Below are 17,033 nucleotides of genomic sequence, written 5' to 3'. Positions count from 1 at the left end.
ACCATTTATGTCTGGTACGAAGAACATAGTGATCTGGGTCATCTTATAGGGCAAGAAAAAATCCAAACTGTTCCCAAATACAAAAATGTAACACCTTAAAACAAGCTTATTCATGTCATGTATTGCAAACATATCCTGTGGAATCCATGCCCACTAGGTGCTCATAGTTTGCTTCTATAATACATATACATTGCAGAGCCAGATGCATAGGAAGGCTATTGTTTTGGAATTGTGAATACAGTTGTGCTCAAAAGTTTACATACCCGGCATAATTTTCTTTCTTTTCCTTTTTTACAGAGAATATGAATAATAACACAAACTTTTTTTCCACTCACTCATAATTAGTGGTTGGTTAAAGCCATTTATTGTGCTTGCAATTTCCCCAGAGTGGCTTAATGATATTAATATCAGGAGACTGAGATGGCCACTCCAGAACCTTCACTTTGTTCTGCTGTTTGCATCATGATTGGCAAAAGTAATTGGAGTTGGACCTCTAATTATAAGATAATGATGGCCAACCGTGAGGATAACGCTATGAATTAAGAAGTCCCAGAAAACCTTTAATAATATTATATTTCACCATCATTTTGGTATTACTTATTATTATTTTTATTATTAGTAGTATTATACAGTTATAGTACATATAGTTAATATGGTTGAAAAAAGACACATGTCCATCAAGTTCAACTAAGGAGGGGATGGATACAGGGAAGGGGGAGGGGTGATAGGTTCTATACATATGCATTTATATTATTTTGCTCTAAGAACTTGTCTAGGCCGGTTTTGAAGCCCTCTACTGTTTTTGCTGTGACCAGATCCTGTGGTAGACTGTTCCACAGATTCCCAGTTCTCATGGTAAAGAAGGCTTGTCGTCTCCGGAGATGGAACCTTTTTTTCTCCAGGCGGAGGCAGTGCCCCCTTGTCCTTTGAGGGGGTTTTACCTGGAACATATTTTCCCTGTATTTCTTGTAGGGGGCCATTTATATATTTAAATAAATTAATCATATCTCCCCAGTATATGAGCAGCTTCTAAAGTACTTAGAAGAGCATGGAAAACATGGAGTTGGAACTTTGACCTAACAACGTCATAGGCTTTATTGTCTTTCTCTACTCGGTGGATCACAGTTTTTCTTCTTTCCATACTGCCCTTTATACTTTTGTCCATGTTAGTATAAGAAAGCATATAAGTCAGAGGTCTCAAACTCACGGCCCCCCAGCTGTTGCCAAACTACAATTCCCATCATGGCTGTCCAGGCATGATGGGAATTGTAGTTTGGCAATAGATGGAGGGCCGCGCGTTTGAGACCCCTGATATAAGTGGTTCCCCATTGGCGCTTCATCCCACCAAACAGGAAGTATGACAAGAAGGTGCCCAAGTGTACAGCCCCTTTACATTGATGTATGAGAATATTATGTTGAACTATTTGAAGTACAAATGGTTTGGCAGACTGGACAGCCCCATCGCATAGACCTTATTATAGAGTCTTATGTGACCCACAGATTCCTTTATTGGCCTTATTAACCCGACTTCACCTTTTGGTTATTTGAGGTTTTTATGAGGACAGAAGTATTCTCGGCACATAATCAGCTCCTAAAGACTGGCATTCACCCAAGAAATTAAACAAAGACAGTTTGAAAAGGAAATCTCAACACATAATCGCAGGTATAATTTCCATTCAACTGCATCTTTGTCCTTTCATCATCAAATAGCGATGCGTCTCAATGTGATGGAACAGCAGACTAAAGCCTAATGATCTAATTCTTTTATTCAAAGTCAATTAAATTGGATTAAAGGCATTAAATAGACAATAAATTTAGTGATTGCCAGTTTAGCTCTCTCTAACTGAGGCAAATCATCTTTCCTATGACTATAATTTTGTTAAATATGTCCCCTCCCTATAATTTGCATATTAAAGCCAGTAACGGTGAGCGGGAGACATACAGGGAGGCCTATACTGATTGCAGCTACCGAGGCAACAATTATGTTGATGCCCATGTATGTATATGCCTGTGTCTTCCCATACTAAACTGTTCTGCCAATATGGAGAGATTATCTGTGGCAATATCCTTTTTTCAAGTACTGACGCATTTGCAGACCTGTAAGGTGATCCGGAACCAAGCTGGGGAATGTGGCTCGAACCACAATGCACCAGGGACTGTACAAGATGCATTCTAACAGCTGATCACTCAGCATCTGTAATATGTCTACTTCAAGAGGGGACACAGGTTCTTGGACCTCTGTTCTTGTCATCGATGGGGGCCAGTAGGGCTACCTAAAAGGAGAAAATGTCCTCTACAAGACACGGCTGCATATTGGAGGTGAAGTTTTTGAGTGGAGTTACAAAACTAGTCACGGGTGCCATATCTTGAGTGGGAATACCCCTTTAATATTTACCCTGAAGGCTTGCTGCCAGTGTATTATTTAGGGTATAAATACAAACTATACCAGTAAATTTTTTTGTGGCCCATTACAGATCTAGCTTTGGAGCTAAGACTTCTGGAAATTTGGATTAGTATGTTATGCTGAGCATGCTGAATCCTTTGGGACAAATCACTCTACATGAATGCCGTGACATATTGGTCATATAATAAATTCACAACCGGGTTGTTTTTATGGGATCTTCTCCCATTACAGCTTAAAAGTAAAGTAAATGAATCGCGGTGTCAGAAGAAGAAAGAATAGTATAAATCACTCAGTAGGGGCCTCAGCTGAAAACTGCTTTTCCAATATCGGATTGCTTCCAGCCCTGCTGTCCAATCCATGGGTATTTTCATATAGCAGACATGCACTGAAGCCCTGTTACACATCATAAATTTGCCTTCATGTACTGACATAATACGCTCTCACCTCTGTGATATGAGCCCATAACGTATTCCCAAACTAGGAGAACATAGATATTCTTTCTGATACATCATGTATGTAGCGCATAAGGATGAGACCTAGACTACAATTGATGTTCAAGACAAAATCGGAAACCAAAAATTCCCTCTAGTCTAATGCATATGACCCATCATAAGACTTAAAGCGACTCTGTACCCACAATCTGACCCTCCCCAAACCGCTTGTATCTTTGAATAGCTGCTTTTAATCCAAGATCTGTCCTGGGGTCAGTTCGGCAGATGATGCAGTTATCGTCCTATAAAACAACTTTTAAACTTGCAGCCTCGTGCCCTATGGGCGTGACCTAGATTGTGTAATCAGGCTGGCACAACCTGTCTGTCCCTCCTCCCCGACCTCCATTAGGAATGCTTCAGGCAGATTGTCTCCTATTCCCCACCTGTGTCAGCACGGCACATTGGCTGGATCGTTAAGGTACCTGTGCAATGTTCAGACAGGAGGAAATGTTTCAATGGCATTCCTAATGATAAAGATGGTGGGGAGGAGGGACAGAGGGGTGGTGCAAAGACACAGATATTTTTAGCCCCAGCAGTTGAGCACGGGGTTGCAGGTTTAAAAGTAGTTTTTTAGGACACTAACTGCATCACCTGCCGAATGGACCCCAGGACAGATCTTGAATTAAAAGCAGCTATCCGAAGGTACAAGTGGTTTGGCGGGGTCAGATTGTGAGTACAGAGTCACTTTAAAAGATGTATTCAAATCCTAGACCTCAGGTCAAGCTTAAAGGCAGCAGTGTGACAAGTGGGAAAGGAAAATTTTCTCCCTGATTCCACTGTGCATCTTACCAAATGGTTCCGGTACACTCAGTGTGTTCAGGCCACCAAGTCCGTCAATGTGTCCCCAGTGACTCGACCAACAAAATGTAGTTTAGCAGAATAGATACCTGAAAGATACTGGGGCTTCTTTTGTACGTTCCATCTATGCCCTGTAGTTAAGGATGTTGAAAAATACCATAGATTTTTAATACATATAGTTTACTAGCATATGAATGAACGTTGATCCGGTAAATGCAATTTATGTTTTTTTAGCACCTGGAGGAAAATAAATATTCACAAGTTCTATGGCCTCTGGGTGTAATATTCGCCTTAAGGTTTCTGAAAAATTTAATGGTGTTCTGGATATAAGTGCTTAATAATAAATTGCCTTTCTTAGACTTCCCTGGGGTCTTGTGTGGAGACAGAGTTTAGTTTTTATTTCACAGTTGGGTGCCAGTGAATTAGTTTATTCTATTGATTATATAGATTGTAGCCTACAGTGAAGCCTTTGGATGAACTGCTCTGTAGGAATTACAGAAATATAGCGGTAGGGTGTAATCTAGCTCTAATTTGGATGACGGGGTCAAGGTAGGGTACAATGAAATGGGAACAATGTGTCTCTTCACCTGCATTAAAGGGTATACAGCTGCCATGGTGGCTCATGGGTTGCTTTGCAACTTCAGATACCTGGACTTACATCCAAATGCCCTGTCCACTTAATTGCTCGAGTGGATAGTGCCTGGTACAGTAGCTTGTTCCCCGCAAGTACGGTGACCTTTACATTGAAGGGTGCCAAAAGGCATACCCCGACCAAACAAAAATTGATTGCCTATGCCCTTCTGTAAAATGTTTGTCTGATCAAGAACAGCACCATGTGTCCCAGTGATAAGAACATGAGATCTAGAAGATGGGAGGTACAGATGTGTCCATCCTTACCTTTCCTCTTGGCTAGACACATGCTGAAACGAGTAAAGGGCCCTATTACACAGGCTGTTTATCAGGCAAATAAGCATTTCTTGGAATATGTCAGCCTATGTAAAAGAGCCAGTGATCAGACAGCATATGAGCAGATGCTTGTTTATCAGCTGGTTATAACTTCTGTGCGTCCATTTTATTGATTACTATTGGCTGCCCTGTTAAACAGCTCATGTGTGGCCCCTTGGCTAGTGTAAAAGGGGTACTATCGCACAACATGAAATTTTAATGGTACATGTGGCTTTATGTGTTCACCCCATGTTTGTGTTGTGAATTGCAGCCAGTGGAAGGTTTGTAATATTTTACTTTTATCAATGTGCTGAGACCCCACAATCACTAAATTGAGTGACGAGGACTTTCTCACTTTGCACAGCCATTTCCACTCTTTGGAATTTCGAGCATGCCATGTACAGATTTCTAAAAAGTTTTGTAGACTTTCTACAAATCCGTTCATTCATTACGTCACTTCTGAGGAGAGCTGGGCTGTGCCAAGCAGAAATTAAGAGGCGGATTCAGTTCTGTCCACTTGTTTTAGTAATCGAGGGATCCCACCAGTCGAAAAGTTTAATGTGTTACTATGACAAGCCAAAGGTTTCTTAATATTGTCAAAGGAAAAGGCAATGGTGGACACAGTTGCACAGACTGGAAAAGAATTCATTTATGGGGAATGTGAATGGGTAAATATTTGCTTTAAAAAGAAGCATTGGGGTTGAGAGTATTAGCCACCAACACAGCTCTTGTGCTCATGGGATTGGGACTAAGTGGTCAAACCGCGTATTTCCATAGAAGGTTTCTCAAAATATATTTAAACTCACTTCAAAGTCGCTCATTATACAAGCCCCCCCCATCATCACCATCATTATCATCAACAATCATTCTTTTTGTATGTTTCTTATGTGTTTACAGTACTTACATTTACATCCGCCGTGTTCTTAATGGTGAAACTTAAATCATCCGCGTCACAAAACATTGTGCAGGTGGAAGTCCGATTCTCTCGGATATAAGATTGTCGTGTGGCGTCCGTATAATTAGGACCATTATGTAAAATGCACTTAAGCCGCCGGCGTGTACATTTCCCGTAAGTCGCTGACGCTTGATTATACTGTGATGCTTGGGTTTCTTGCCTTGATGAAAGGTGCCATTATATTTCACCTGTCTTTATAATACGTACTTTACATTATGTAAATGCACCTGCTCGCTCCTCATTATTTTCTTAGCGACTTCTTTTTCCGTCACTTGTTCTCAGTAGCGTCCGCACTTCGGCAGGTTGAGAAATGGAATTCTGACATTTAACAATCAAAGAAAAAAAATATATAGAATAAATCCACAAAAAAATATAAGAATAATTGAATGTAATGTGAAGGGTTTAACTTATATATATTTTCTGTGGATTTTTTTTTTTCCTTTCAATATCTTTTTTTTTTTTTTACCATTCTTTTTACAACCATTTATATATATTGGTTTTTGCCTTTCTTGATGATACTGTTTTAGGTTTAAACAGGATCGGGGGATTAAAGACTTTATAGATTTGGAATTTACTTCTATTTAAAAATAGAAAACCTTTCCTGCTCTGGACAGTTCCTGTCTTTGGCAGAGATGTCAGCAGAGAGCACTGTGTCTATATAACTTTCTAAAACCAGTTGATTTGAAATAAAAAAAAATTTCGCTGGATAACCCCTTTTAAGAAAAAAAAAATATGCTTGAGAAAATGTATTAGGACAGATTCATCAGAAAAGATGCAAAGGAAATATGGGGCAGTTGCCCCTAACAACCAATCCTATTCTTCCCCTCATTTTTTGGTAAGTTGATTGCAGAATTAAAGTGGTTGTTTGGCCAGAAACCCTTTTTGCACAATGTCTGGAGCAAGTAAAAAAAAAAAAACACAAAACATACATGTACCCCCCTGGCTCAAATACTGCTGCCTGTATTCCGCTGTGCTGGTCACTTTGGTCCCATTAAATGTTTGAGCGGGCTTGCTATGTCACATTCCAGAACCTGGAAGAGGCAGAGGACCAGAGCAGCAGAATATGGGTGGCAGCGCAGAAGCCAGGGAGGTAAGTGGATGTTATTTTTTATCCCCTCCCCAGGCATTTCGCAAAAATGGGTCTTGACCGGACAACCCTTTTAAAGCAGTGACCTGATTGGCGACCACGATGAACCGCTCCACTTTTCTTTTGCACCCCTATAACACATGTACAGATCAGTATTCTGTCTAGATTTAGGTTATGTTCACACAACGTAAGTTTCCTAATAATCACGGCTGTTGTTGGCGATTTGCAACAACGGCCGTGATTATTAGGAAACTTTTGTTGTGCTGCCATCTATGGAATCCCGGCCAGAGTGTATACACATGGTATACACTCCGGCCGGGATCGCTAGCGGCCGCACAAGAAACTGATATGTCAGTTTTGTGTGGCCGCTATTCAATGAATCCCTGACAGGTCACACAATGGAACGTGGTGAACTGGAATGTGGGCACACCCGCATCCCAATTCAATAGATATGAAGATCATCCGTCCGGTACTGCACGGCCGGGTCACAGAATGGCCTGTGTCATACGATGTGTGAACATAGCCTTATATTTTATTCAATAAAGGCGTGGTGTCTAGAGATAAGTGAACCAGCCGAGGTTCGGGTTTGTATGAACCTGAACACTCTGCTTCTGATTCCCGCTGTCTACCCGCTCCGTGGAGAGGGTGGATACAGCCTGAGGACCGCCTGGAAAACTGCGATACATACTATGGCTGTATCTCAGTTTTCTAGGCGGTCCTCGGGCTGTATCCACCCTCTCCACGGAGCGGGCAGACAGTGGGAATCAGAAGCCGAGAGTTCAGGTTCATACGAACTCGAACCTCGCCCGGATCGCTCATCTCTAGTGGTGTCATCAGAAAATGCTGAATCAGCTCTGCAGTGCCTTTGTTCTCAGGATTGATGTTCGTTCTCATCGGTCAGAACCCCACTGATCAAAAAGCGATGGCATGTTCTAAGGGTTTGTCCTAAGGCTTTACCATGTAGTTGTCCTTACATGTACAGTTGTTCCTTCCCACTTTTGTTTCTAATTTTTTTAAGGTTCTGTAGTGATTAAAAATGTTAACGCTCTGGAAAGAGACTGGAGTAATAACCTGTCATAAATAATTCAGTAATTGTTCCTATAGTTGTCTGCAGCTGCTCCCTGCTGATGATTGCAGATCGCTCTACAGCACAGTCACCGCTGAAGGCAAAAAGTGAACAATGTTGACGTAAATAAAATAAAAGCAGAATTTAGGTGGGGAATACAAATTTTCACCACATCCCAGTTTTCTTTTCAGAAGTTTCTTCTGTGTTGAGAGCAGTCATTCGAGGACCTACTTATTTAACACCGGAGTCCGCTATAATTAATCTACTTTTCTTCACCATATAATTACTTAAGGCTATAATTTCTGAGTTATTTTTGCAAGGACGGCTACCGTGCCATCTTCTTCCATTACTTTCCACTATGTGGAGTATTAATTAAAATTTTCAAGATAAACTTGGTAGAGTTGATGTTAATGTAACCATGAAGGTATATGTTAAGGGGAGAGCTTGTCACTGGGTCTCTCTTCTTTACATTAGATGCTTACAGATGTCTACTCTCAATGGGGGACATTTATGAAGACCTAACTTAAGCCCCACCCGATTTACTAAGAGGCACGGGCGCCTCTTGGTGAAACCGGCCTGAACTGCGCCTGCCATAGAGCGGGCGCAGAAATCTATACCTGTTCCTGAGCAGGTGTAAATTTCTACCATGTTTTTCGCCTGCGAGCCTGCATAAATCATGGTAAATCTCCTGTGGGAGGAGACCACGCCTCCTTCCCACCTTGCCGTGCCCCTCCCCCACCTATTAGTTGAGCGGAGGATATGGCAGGCGTACACCACTGAGAAGGTAAGTATCTGTGCCTTCTCCATGACGTACGCCATGGGTGGAGGTTTCATAAATCTCCCCCAATATGTTTTGTGATTTGTGTCTTGGGCCTTTCAGAGTAACTTGAGGGGGCATGACCTTCTGTCACTAGGTGTAAACATTGGATGATTGCAGAATGATCATCACTTATTACAAAAACAACAAGCAAAAAAATCTAGTGGTTGTTCATGCCTTTCTCCCCACATGATGCTCAAGCTTTGTATTAGGCTTTGGGACATCTAAATCTAGTAGAGAAGACCCAGTAATTGCTATCTGAATGAAGCCTTTTTAGTCTTTTAATAGAATCTTGGGATATTATAGTGTAAGACTCACATAGAAGAATGCTGTTTCTTTAACTAATGAAGAGGTAATCATGGACACATGTTACTAAACTACCTGCTGAAATTATAAAAAGAGAAATTTATAAGCTGGTTTTGTTTTTTTACTGAAACAGGGCCACTTTGGTCTATGGCGTCTATGTGGTATTGCAGCTAAGTCTGATGGGGCCAAGCTGCGAAGCCTTAGGCCAGTTGCAAGTACAGTATAAAGCTGTGATCTCCAACCTGTGGCCTTCCAGGCATCATGGGAGTTCTAATTTACAAACAGCTGGAAAGCCACAGGTTGGGAAGCACTAATATATACAGGTGCTAACTTTCTGCATTAGGGTATGATGGTGCACCTGCCTAATGTTTTTAGATGATAACATCCAGAGAAGACGAACTTGCCGAAAGTTCAGGTTCGCACAAACTCAAACACTCATCTCTAATAACATTGCAATGAAAGCCTTTGAGGAAACTCAATGGCCAGTTTTCTTAAAAAACAGATTTTTTTAAAGGAGTCTCCATTATTATGTGGTGGCTAGAGATGAGGGCAACTCCAGTATGCTCAAGTTTCATCGTTCTGCATTTAAATGGTCAAGTGGTTAAAGAAGTTGGATGCTGCCTTATGGTGACTCTGTACCCACAATCTGACCCCCCCAAACCACTTGTACCTTCGGATAGCTGCTTTTAATCCAAGATCTGTCCTGCGGTCCGTCCTGCGGTCCGTTTGGCAGGTAATGCAATTATCGTGCTAAAAAAACTACTTTTTAACTGGCAGCCACATGCCCTATGACGGCCGGGTCACAGAATGGCCGGTGTTACAGAAGATCATCTCGGCTGGATGATCTTAATTTCTGGTGAATTCACTGCTGCACGCTCCATTGTGTGAACTGACATGTTCTGTGCGACCGCTATTCAATGAAGTTTTTGGAATACTATGTGTATACTCTCAGCCTGGGATTCCCTTCATTCACATACAAGGTATGTTTAGCATCAATCGTGGCTGTTGTTGCAAATTGCAACAACGGCCGTGATTCATGCTAAACATACCTTGTGTCAACATAGCCACAGATGTTTTCCCAGACTCTCTAGGGCTACATCTAACTTCTTCAGCCACTGGTATTTAAATGCAGAATAATCAGATTTGAGCTTGCTGGAGTTGTGCTCATCGCTGGTGGTGGCTTTTTCTTTCTCCGTAGTAACGGTTTAGTTGTTTTATTCTATTATACACCGGATCTTTTAGAATATTACAGTGGATGGAGGTTGTTTAAGGTATAAGGCTCATTACTGTGGCGGGTTATGTTCCTACAATGCGGCTGCTCCTTTATCTTCCGGTGTATTCAGAGTTCTAGAGCTTTGCGTCTCCTCTGATCTTCATGAGATGCCATTTCTATGCTAATTGTCTTCCTCACACAAAGCGGTTATGTTGCACAGTAGCATTTCTTTTGTCTCTCGTGTAAGATCTTTCCGTATTGTCTTGTTGTATTCATCTCTGACCTTGTATGAAAAAAAAAAACAAAAGAAGCGAAAAAGGGTTGTGATCGACTCCGCTTCTCCCTGAATAGTGTAATACGTCAGGGTGACATCTAATAGTAGAAAGGTGAGGAAGTTTCCAGCAGTCACATGGCGTCCCTCAAACTTCTATGTGAGCTGCAAAATAGTGGACGGATAATTCCATTTCTCTCCACTATAAAAACTGAATGAACGTTTTTCGGCATTAACATGGCTTCTCTTAAGGATGATCCCAAACTTTCAAACTGTAGGGTGCAACGGTAACCTAAAGGATTCATTAGGGACTGGAATATCCAGCCCAAAGTATGTGTGGCAAATTCGATTCCTGAACTAGTTACAAGTAGTAACTTGAGATGACTTACTGATAGTTGCAGAAGTTGGATACGGCCTTAGGGAGTACTGAAAAACATGGATATGGCATATGGCGGAATCTGTTTTCCAGACAGCTTTAGGGTTACACCCCACTTCTATAGCCACCAGTTATCCATTGTCTCTTGCTCGGGTACATGCTTGAGTTTCACTTCTCTCAGGTCACTACTTCAGGGACTAGATCAGGGATCACAGTACTTTGGTATGCATAAACAGCAGGTCTTTTCTCAACTAGCCACCAGTAAGCAAAAGTCATTGATTTTGCAGAGTGGATGACAGCTAAGTGGGGGTGAGAGGGGGTGATTGATAAAGGGAAGGGAAGCATTTTTATCTGATAAGAAATATTACAGTTTCTGATTTTCACTTACTGTTCAATGCAAAAGACTGTGTCTGTTTAAGCATAGCAGTAATTTTCTGTGAAAAGATGATACCCTAGATGACACTCAATGCAGTTTTGGGTGGTCTTTTCAGAGGTTTCACTGTATGTTCTTTCCCTCTTTTGTCCCATACAGCCATTCGGCAGTGTCAGAGTAAGTCAGCTCAAAAAACACATTATACTTTAGACAATTTTTCCTGATTTCTAAGCTTAGATGTTGTCTTTAAAAGGTAACGCCACCCTAAATATATATTTCCTGTAATCCACCTCCTTGATCTTCAAAAAGTGTGTTGTGGATGGAGCATCTTTTAAAGTAGAAGTCCGGAAAACTTTTTATTAAAGTATTGTATTTCCCCCCAAAAGTTGTACAAATTACCAATATACACTTATTACAGGAAATGCTTATAAAGTGCTTTTTATCCCTGCACTTACTACTCACGACCCAACTTCCAGAGCTGTGCGGTGGTGGCTGGAGAGGGTGATGGCAGGGGGACACTGAGGGACACGGCACTGGAGGGACACTGAGCATCCCCCTGCCATCATCCTCTCCAGCAGCCACAGCCCGCACAGCTCTGGGAGTCGGGTCCTGACATCACCATTTTATCCAGGAAGTGACATCACCATGTTATCCAGGAAGTGACATCACCATATTATCCAGGAAGTGACATCACCATGTTATCCAGGAAGTGAAGGCTTGATGCAGTAGTAAGTGCAGGGAAAAAAGCACTTTATAAGCATTTCCCATAATAAGTGTATATTGGTGATTTGTATAACTTTTGGGGAGCAATACAATACTTTAATAAAAATTTTCACCGGACTTCTTTAACCGAGGCTGTGCCTATTATAGAGGTAGACTATGCATTACGAGAGGGGAGTAAGAAGTTATTCTTATGTACACCTATTCCTTTCCAGCATGTTTATGATACATATGAATCATTTTAACCCTTTTTATCTTTTCCCACAGTCGACAAGTCCATCGGGGGCAAAGTTACAACTACTGGAAACTGCCTTTTCTAGGACCTTGAATGACTTCATTGACCTTCACCTGCATCACCAGAACAGCATCCCAGCATTCTTGAGCGCCGTCACTCTTGACCTCTTCAGCCGTCAAACTTTTGCCTAGAAGATGTCGAGAAGCTGCCCAAACCAGCCCTAGTTAAAAAGGCCCAATAAATATCTCACAACTTATTCACTGGAGTTTCATATAGAAGTAATGGGAGTGCTCATATGAATTCTCATTGGCGGGAGTCGCATCCTGCTATATTTTTGGTATAATATGGTATGGTAATTTACTATTTCAGGGGGATTTAATACTTGGCATTTTTTTTTTCTCCTTAACACATATTAGTGCCATCTTGAAGGTGGCTATAGACGTTGGCAGATCCACTTGATGTATTAGTCTAGATAGAAGTAAAGATGAAATGCTACTCTGTACTTGACCTAAAAACATTGTATATTACTAGCAGCGACATTGCACATGCAAGCTGGCTGGCGTGGACTCAGTAAAGCCAAATGCTGGTCCCTTGGGTATGAAATAGACTTTATTTGACTGTAGCCTTTCACAGCATCAATAATTGAAAAGGTTACCGTGCACCCATTCATTATGGCATTTGAGCGGTATCTTATGTTACTGAAGGCACATATACAACAGCATGACTTCTTATCATGGTATTTCAATGTCACATCGAGAAATTGACCTGTGACTTTTTTTTATTCAGTGTCTGCTGATAATGATGATTATTAAACTATCTATTCATCAATTCAGACCTCTTACTGTAACATTTCTGACTATTATTGAGATGTTATGTTTCGTTTTAACCAATAAAAGCTATTTTCTATCACCACCATGTACTGTACTTCTTCATTTCAGTAAAGGGATATTCTAGCCTGAAGCCTTGGCAACCCATAAACCAGGGGACCTAGTGATCACTAGAACAGTGGTCTTGGGTTTCCCAGGGTTAATAAAACCATCCTAATCAGTCATAGAAGAGGGCAGTGATCTAGGCCAGTGAAAGAGTTAACAACAGTATCCTTGCTGGCCTAGGGCAGTGAAAGGATTCATTAAAAAAAAATAATTGGTGGTCTTACGCAAAGAGAGGGTTAAAGGACAACTCCCGCGGGACCCCCCTCCCCCCAAAAAAAACAAACACAGACACACACAGACACCATACTCACCATCCCTCCGGTGATGATCCCCACTCGATTCGCCCGCCGTCCGCCTCTCCGTCGCCGCCGTCCAGCGATGTCTCTGACTTCTGGGTCCAGGGGATAGAAAAGGCTGCCAGTGCAGCCTTTTCATTGGCTGGAGCGCATCACATGGCTTCCAGCAGGCTCAGCCAATCAGGGCTGAGCAAGCTGGAAACCATGTGATGCGCTCCAGCCAATGAAAAGGCTGCTGGTGCGCATGTGCACCAGCAGCCTTTTCCATCCCATTCACTTTCTATGAAGACGCCAAAGAGGAAGACGACCCGGACCCCCCCTCCCCCGGCTCTGACGTCGTCGTCGTCACCAGATGCCGCCCGAGAGAAGAGGATTGTGACGACCGTAATAGGTAATGTATACATTCTTTAACTTCTGGGGAAAGGGGGGGGGGGGGTCGGGGGTCTTAAAGTGGGGGAAGGGGGCCAGACCGGGTATTTAACCACATTACAAAGTTATATAACTTTGTAATGTGTGTTAAATAAGCTAAAAAAAAAATTCGTGGGAGTTGTCCTTTAAGTTCACTATCCCTGGTGGTCTGGAATTCAGTAAGGTTAAAATACCTGGCAGTCTAGGATAGAGTAGGGATACTTCAAGGCTCCAGCATTATCCTTCCAGGAAGCAGAACACTGATGGTTCAGCTTTCTTTTCACTCTTCTGTGCATTAATCACAGAGATGGGTAAAGGAAGAGGCTAGAGAGAGCTGTGCAGCTGTAAATATAGGTCTCAGAGTTCTATGACCATAGAGATGTGAGTACAGGGAGGGGATAGAGAGGACTGTGCAGCTGTAATTGTAGGTCACAGTGTTCTATGACCATACAGATGAGTACAGGAAAGGGATAGAAGTGACTGTCCGGCTGTAACTTTAGATCACACAGTTCTATGACCATCAAGATGAGTACAGTGAGGGGACAGAGATGACTCTGCTGATGGACCTGTAGATCACAAAGTTCTATGACCATAGAGATGCAAATAAAGGGAGGTTGTGGAGAGGACTGTGCAGCTGTAAGTATACACCACACAATGGTTTCCATGAACAGGCAGCATATTCCTCTAATGTTCTTAAAGGGGTACTCCGGGTGGGTGCCTGTGACATGGCGGGAACACTGCTTTTCTGTGCCTTTTCTATATAGTACATGTGTCTTAGCTTCCTGTGCCCATGGTAGAAGGATATAAGTTGCAGTTAGCTGTAGTCACACCTGGATTTTCATGTATCAGTTAATAGGTGTGATGAATTGTGACACTGCCCTGAGGGTCATGGGACCTTGCTGTGTAATACAGCTTCAGGCAGCAGATGTAAATGGAACAATATAAATAATTGGTTACACGTGTGGTGACAGGCTGCAGATGCAGAGACTTCTAAATGCTAAATATTATCATATTCCCTCATTTTTTTAAATTTTTATGGAACAAAAACACATAAAAAAATACAGTGCCGACAAAAAAGAAAAGAAAAAAAAGGAAGGATCCATATTCCCAAAACATGGGGAAATATTGCCTCATTTTACACACTTTAAAGTGAAGGCAGTGAGGAGAAACAATCTAGGATAGAGAAAAAGACTTGTGGAGACCACCACCATCTTCTCTGTGTGTACACACTTATGAAACAGATGCAGATCACGTTCTTCCTCTAAGTAAGGCCCCGCGCGGTAGGCGTCATGCTGCATGTTCTGTGCTACTCAGTCTCTGTGTTATTATGGACCAAAGTACATATTACATCTACAGGAGCTCATAAGACCCTAGTATTGTAAATCCATAGGCATTAATATTGAGTTGCTCCTCTTTTGCAGGTATAAATAAAAGCCTCCTCTCTACTGGAAAGACTAAAGTGTCTATGGGAATATTTTCCTATTAATCTAGAAGACCATATGTGGGGTCAGATAGTGATGTTGGAGGAGAGCGCTGGACTCTGTCTCCCTTCTAGTTCATGGTATTCAAAGATGTTGAGGTCAGGGTCAGCAGGGCCGGCGTTAGGGGGGGGCAAAGAGGGCAGTTGCCCAGGGCCCCCATCCCCCAGGGGCCCCCTGCCCCAGTTACAGTGAGTGTTAGGTGCAGGAGCGCACAGACAGCGTCCTGCAGCCTCTGTCAGTGATCCCTGGCTGCAGCTTATGGCTGCTATCAGGGGTCACACAGAGGCTACAGGACGCTCTGCTCCGGAGTGTGTAGCTCCCCCTCCCCCTCCCTTCTGTACCATGTGATTTCCTCTCTCTTCCTGGTGTGGAGCTGTCGGGACGATGGAGGAGAGGGCTGCAGTGTAAGGAGCAGAACCTCCTGCTGCTGCTGCCATGGACAAGGACAACTACACCCAGCATGCTGTTAGAGGGGGTAAGTATACTGTACATGTAGTGTGTGTATGAATGCTATGTGTATAATGGATGAATGTAGTGTGTGTTACATGTCATGTGTGTAGTGTATGGACTCTATGGTTTGGATCTGTATAATGTGTTTTTATGGATGTGTTAGAGTGTGTGTGTATGTATGTGTATATATATATATATATATATATATATATATATAATATATTATTAGTGTGTGTGTGTATAAGAAGCACTGCTGACTCCAAGTGTTGAGGTGAATAGACTGTATATAGGAGCTGCAGCCATTCTCTGGTGACCACTGAGGCCGCTGATTGGCTGCAGCTCCTATGTATAGTGTATGATGATGTCACTAAGGTAATACTGTGTATTTTATTGAGAAAAAAATAAGGTGGCGGTCACTGTATGGTGGTAATATTGGTCTGTATATAGTGTATATAGAGTCATTATGCAGTGGTCAGTCTATGGTGTAATATTGGTCTGTATATAGTGTGTATATAGAGTTATTACCGCCATAGAGTGACCGCCACATAATGACTCTATATATACACTATATACAGACCAATATTACTGCCATAGACTGACCGCCACATAATGCATAATGACTCTATATACACTATACAAACCATTATTACCGCCATAGAGTGACCGCCACATGATATTGGTCTGTATATAGTGTATATAGAGTCATTATGTGGTGATCACTCTATGGCAGTAATATTGGTCTGTATATAGTGTATATATAGTGTCATTATGCAGTGTTCAGTCTATGGCGGTAATATTGGTCTGTATATAGTGTGTATAGTGTCATTATGCAGTGGTCAGTCTATGGTGGTAAAATTGGTCTGTATATAGTGTATATAGAGTTATTTCCACCATAGAGTGACCGCCACATAATGACTCTTTATATTCACTATATACAGACCAATATTACCGCCATAGAGTGACCGCCACATAATGACTCTATATATACACTATATACAGACCAATATTACCGCCATACAGTGACCGCCACATGATATTGGTCTGTATATAGTGTGTATATAGAGTCATTATGTGGTGATCACACTATGGTGGTAATATTGGTCTGTATATGGTGTATATATGGAGTCATTATGTGGTGGTCATGGTGTGTGCTGGTCTGTATATAGTGTCATTATGTGGCGGTCAGTCTATAGCGGTAATATTGGTCTGTATATAGTGTGTATATAGAGTCATTATGCAGTGGTCACTCTATGACAGTAATATTAGTCTGTATATAGGATCATTATGTGGTGGTCACTCTATGGCAGTAATATTGATCTGTATATAGTGTATACAGAGTCATTATGCGGTGGTCAGTCTATGGCGGTAATATTGGTCTGTATATAGAGTTATTAAGCCGTGGTCACTCT

At 41.9% G+C, this 17,033-nt stretch overlaps 1 protein-coding gene across 2 annotated transcripts in view; it reads left to right on the top strand.

The window, feature by feature from the left end:
* Positions 1-12,969, top strand: part of MAD1L1 (mitotic arrest deficient 1 like 1) — a 544,571-nt gene extending 531,602 nt beyond the window's left edge. For both annotated transcript variants that reach the window (XM_069983919.1, XM_069983921.1), the window contains exon 18: positions 12,090-12,969. In XM_069983919.1, coding sequence (XP_069840020.1) covers positions 12,090-12,248 — 159 coding nt within the window. In that variant the 3' untranslated portion in view covers positions 12,249-12,969. The remainder of the gene's footprint in view (positions 1-12,089) is intronic.
* Positions 12,970-17,033: the final 4,064 nt, after the last annotated feature.

The sequence above is a fragment of the Dendropsophus ebraccatus genome, chromosome 9 (genome assembly GCF_027789765.1).
Source record: "Dendropsophus ebraccatus isolate aDenEbr1 chromosome 9, aDenEbr1.pat, whole genome shotgun sequence".
In the NCBI taxonomy this organism is placed as follows: Eukaryota; Metazoa; Chordata; class Amphibia; order Anura; family Hylidae; genus Dendropsophus; species Dendropsophus ebraccatus.
This window is presented reverse-complemented; position numbering and strand designations above follow the sequence as displayed.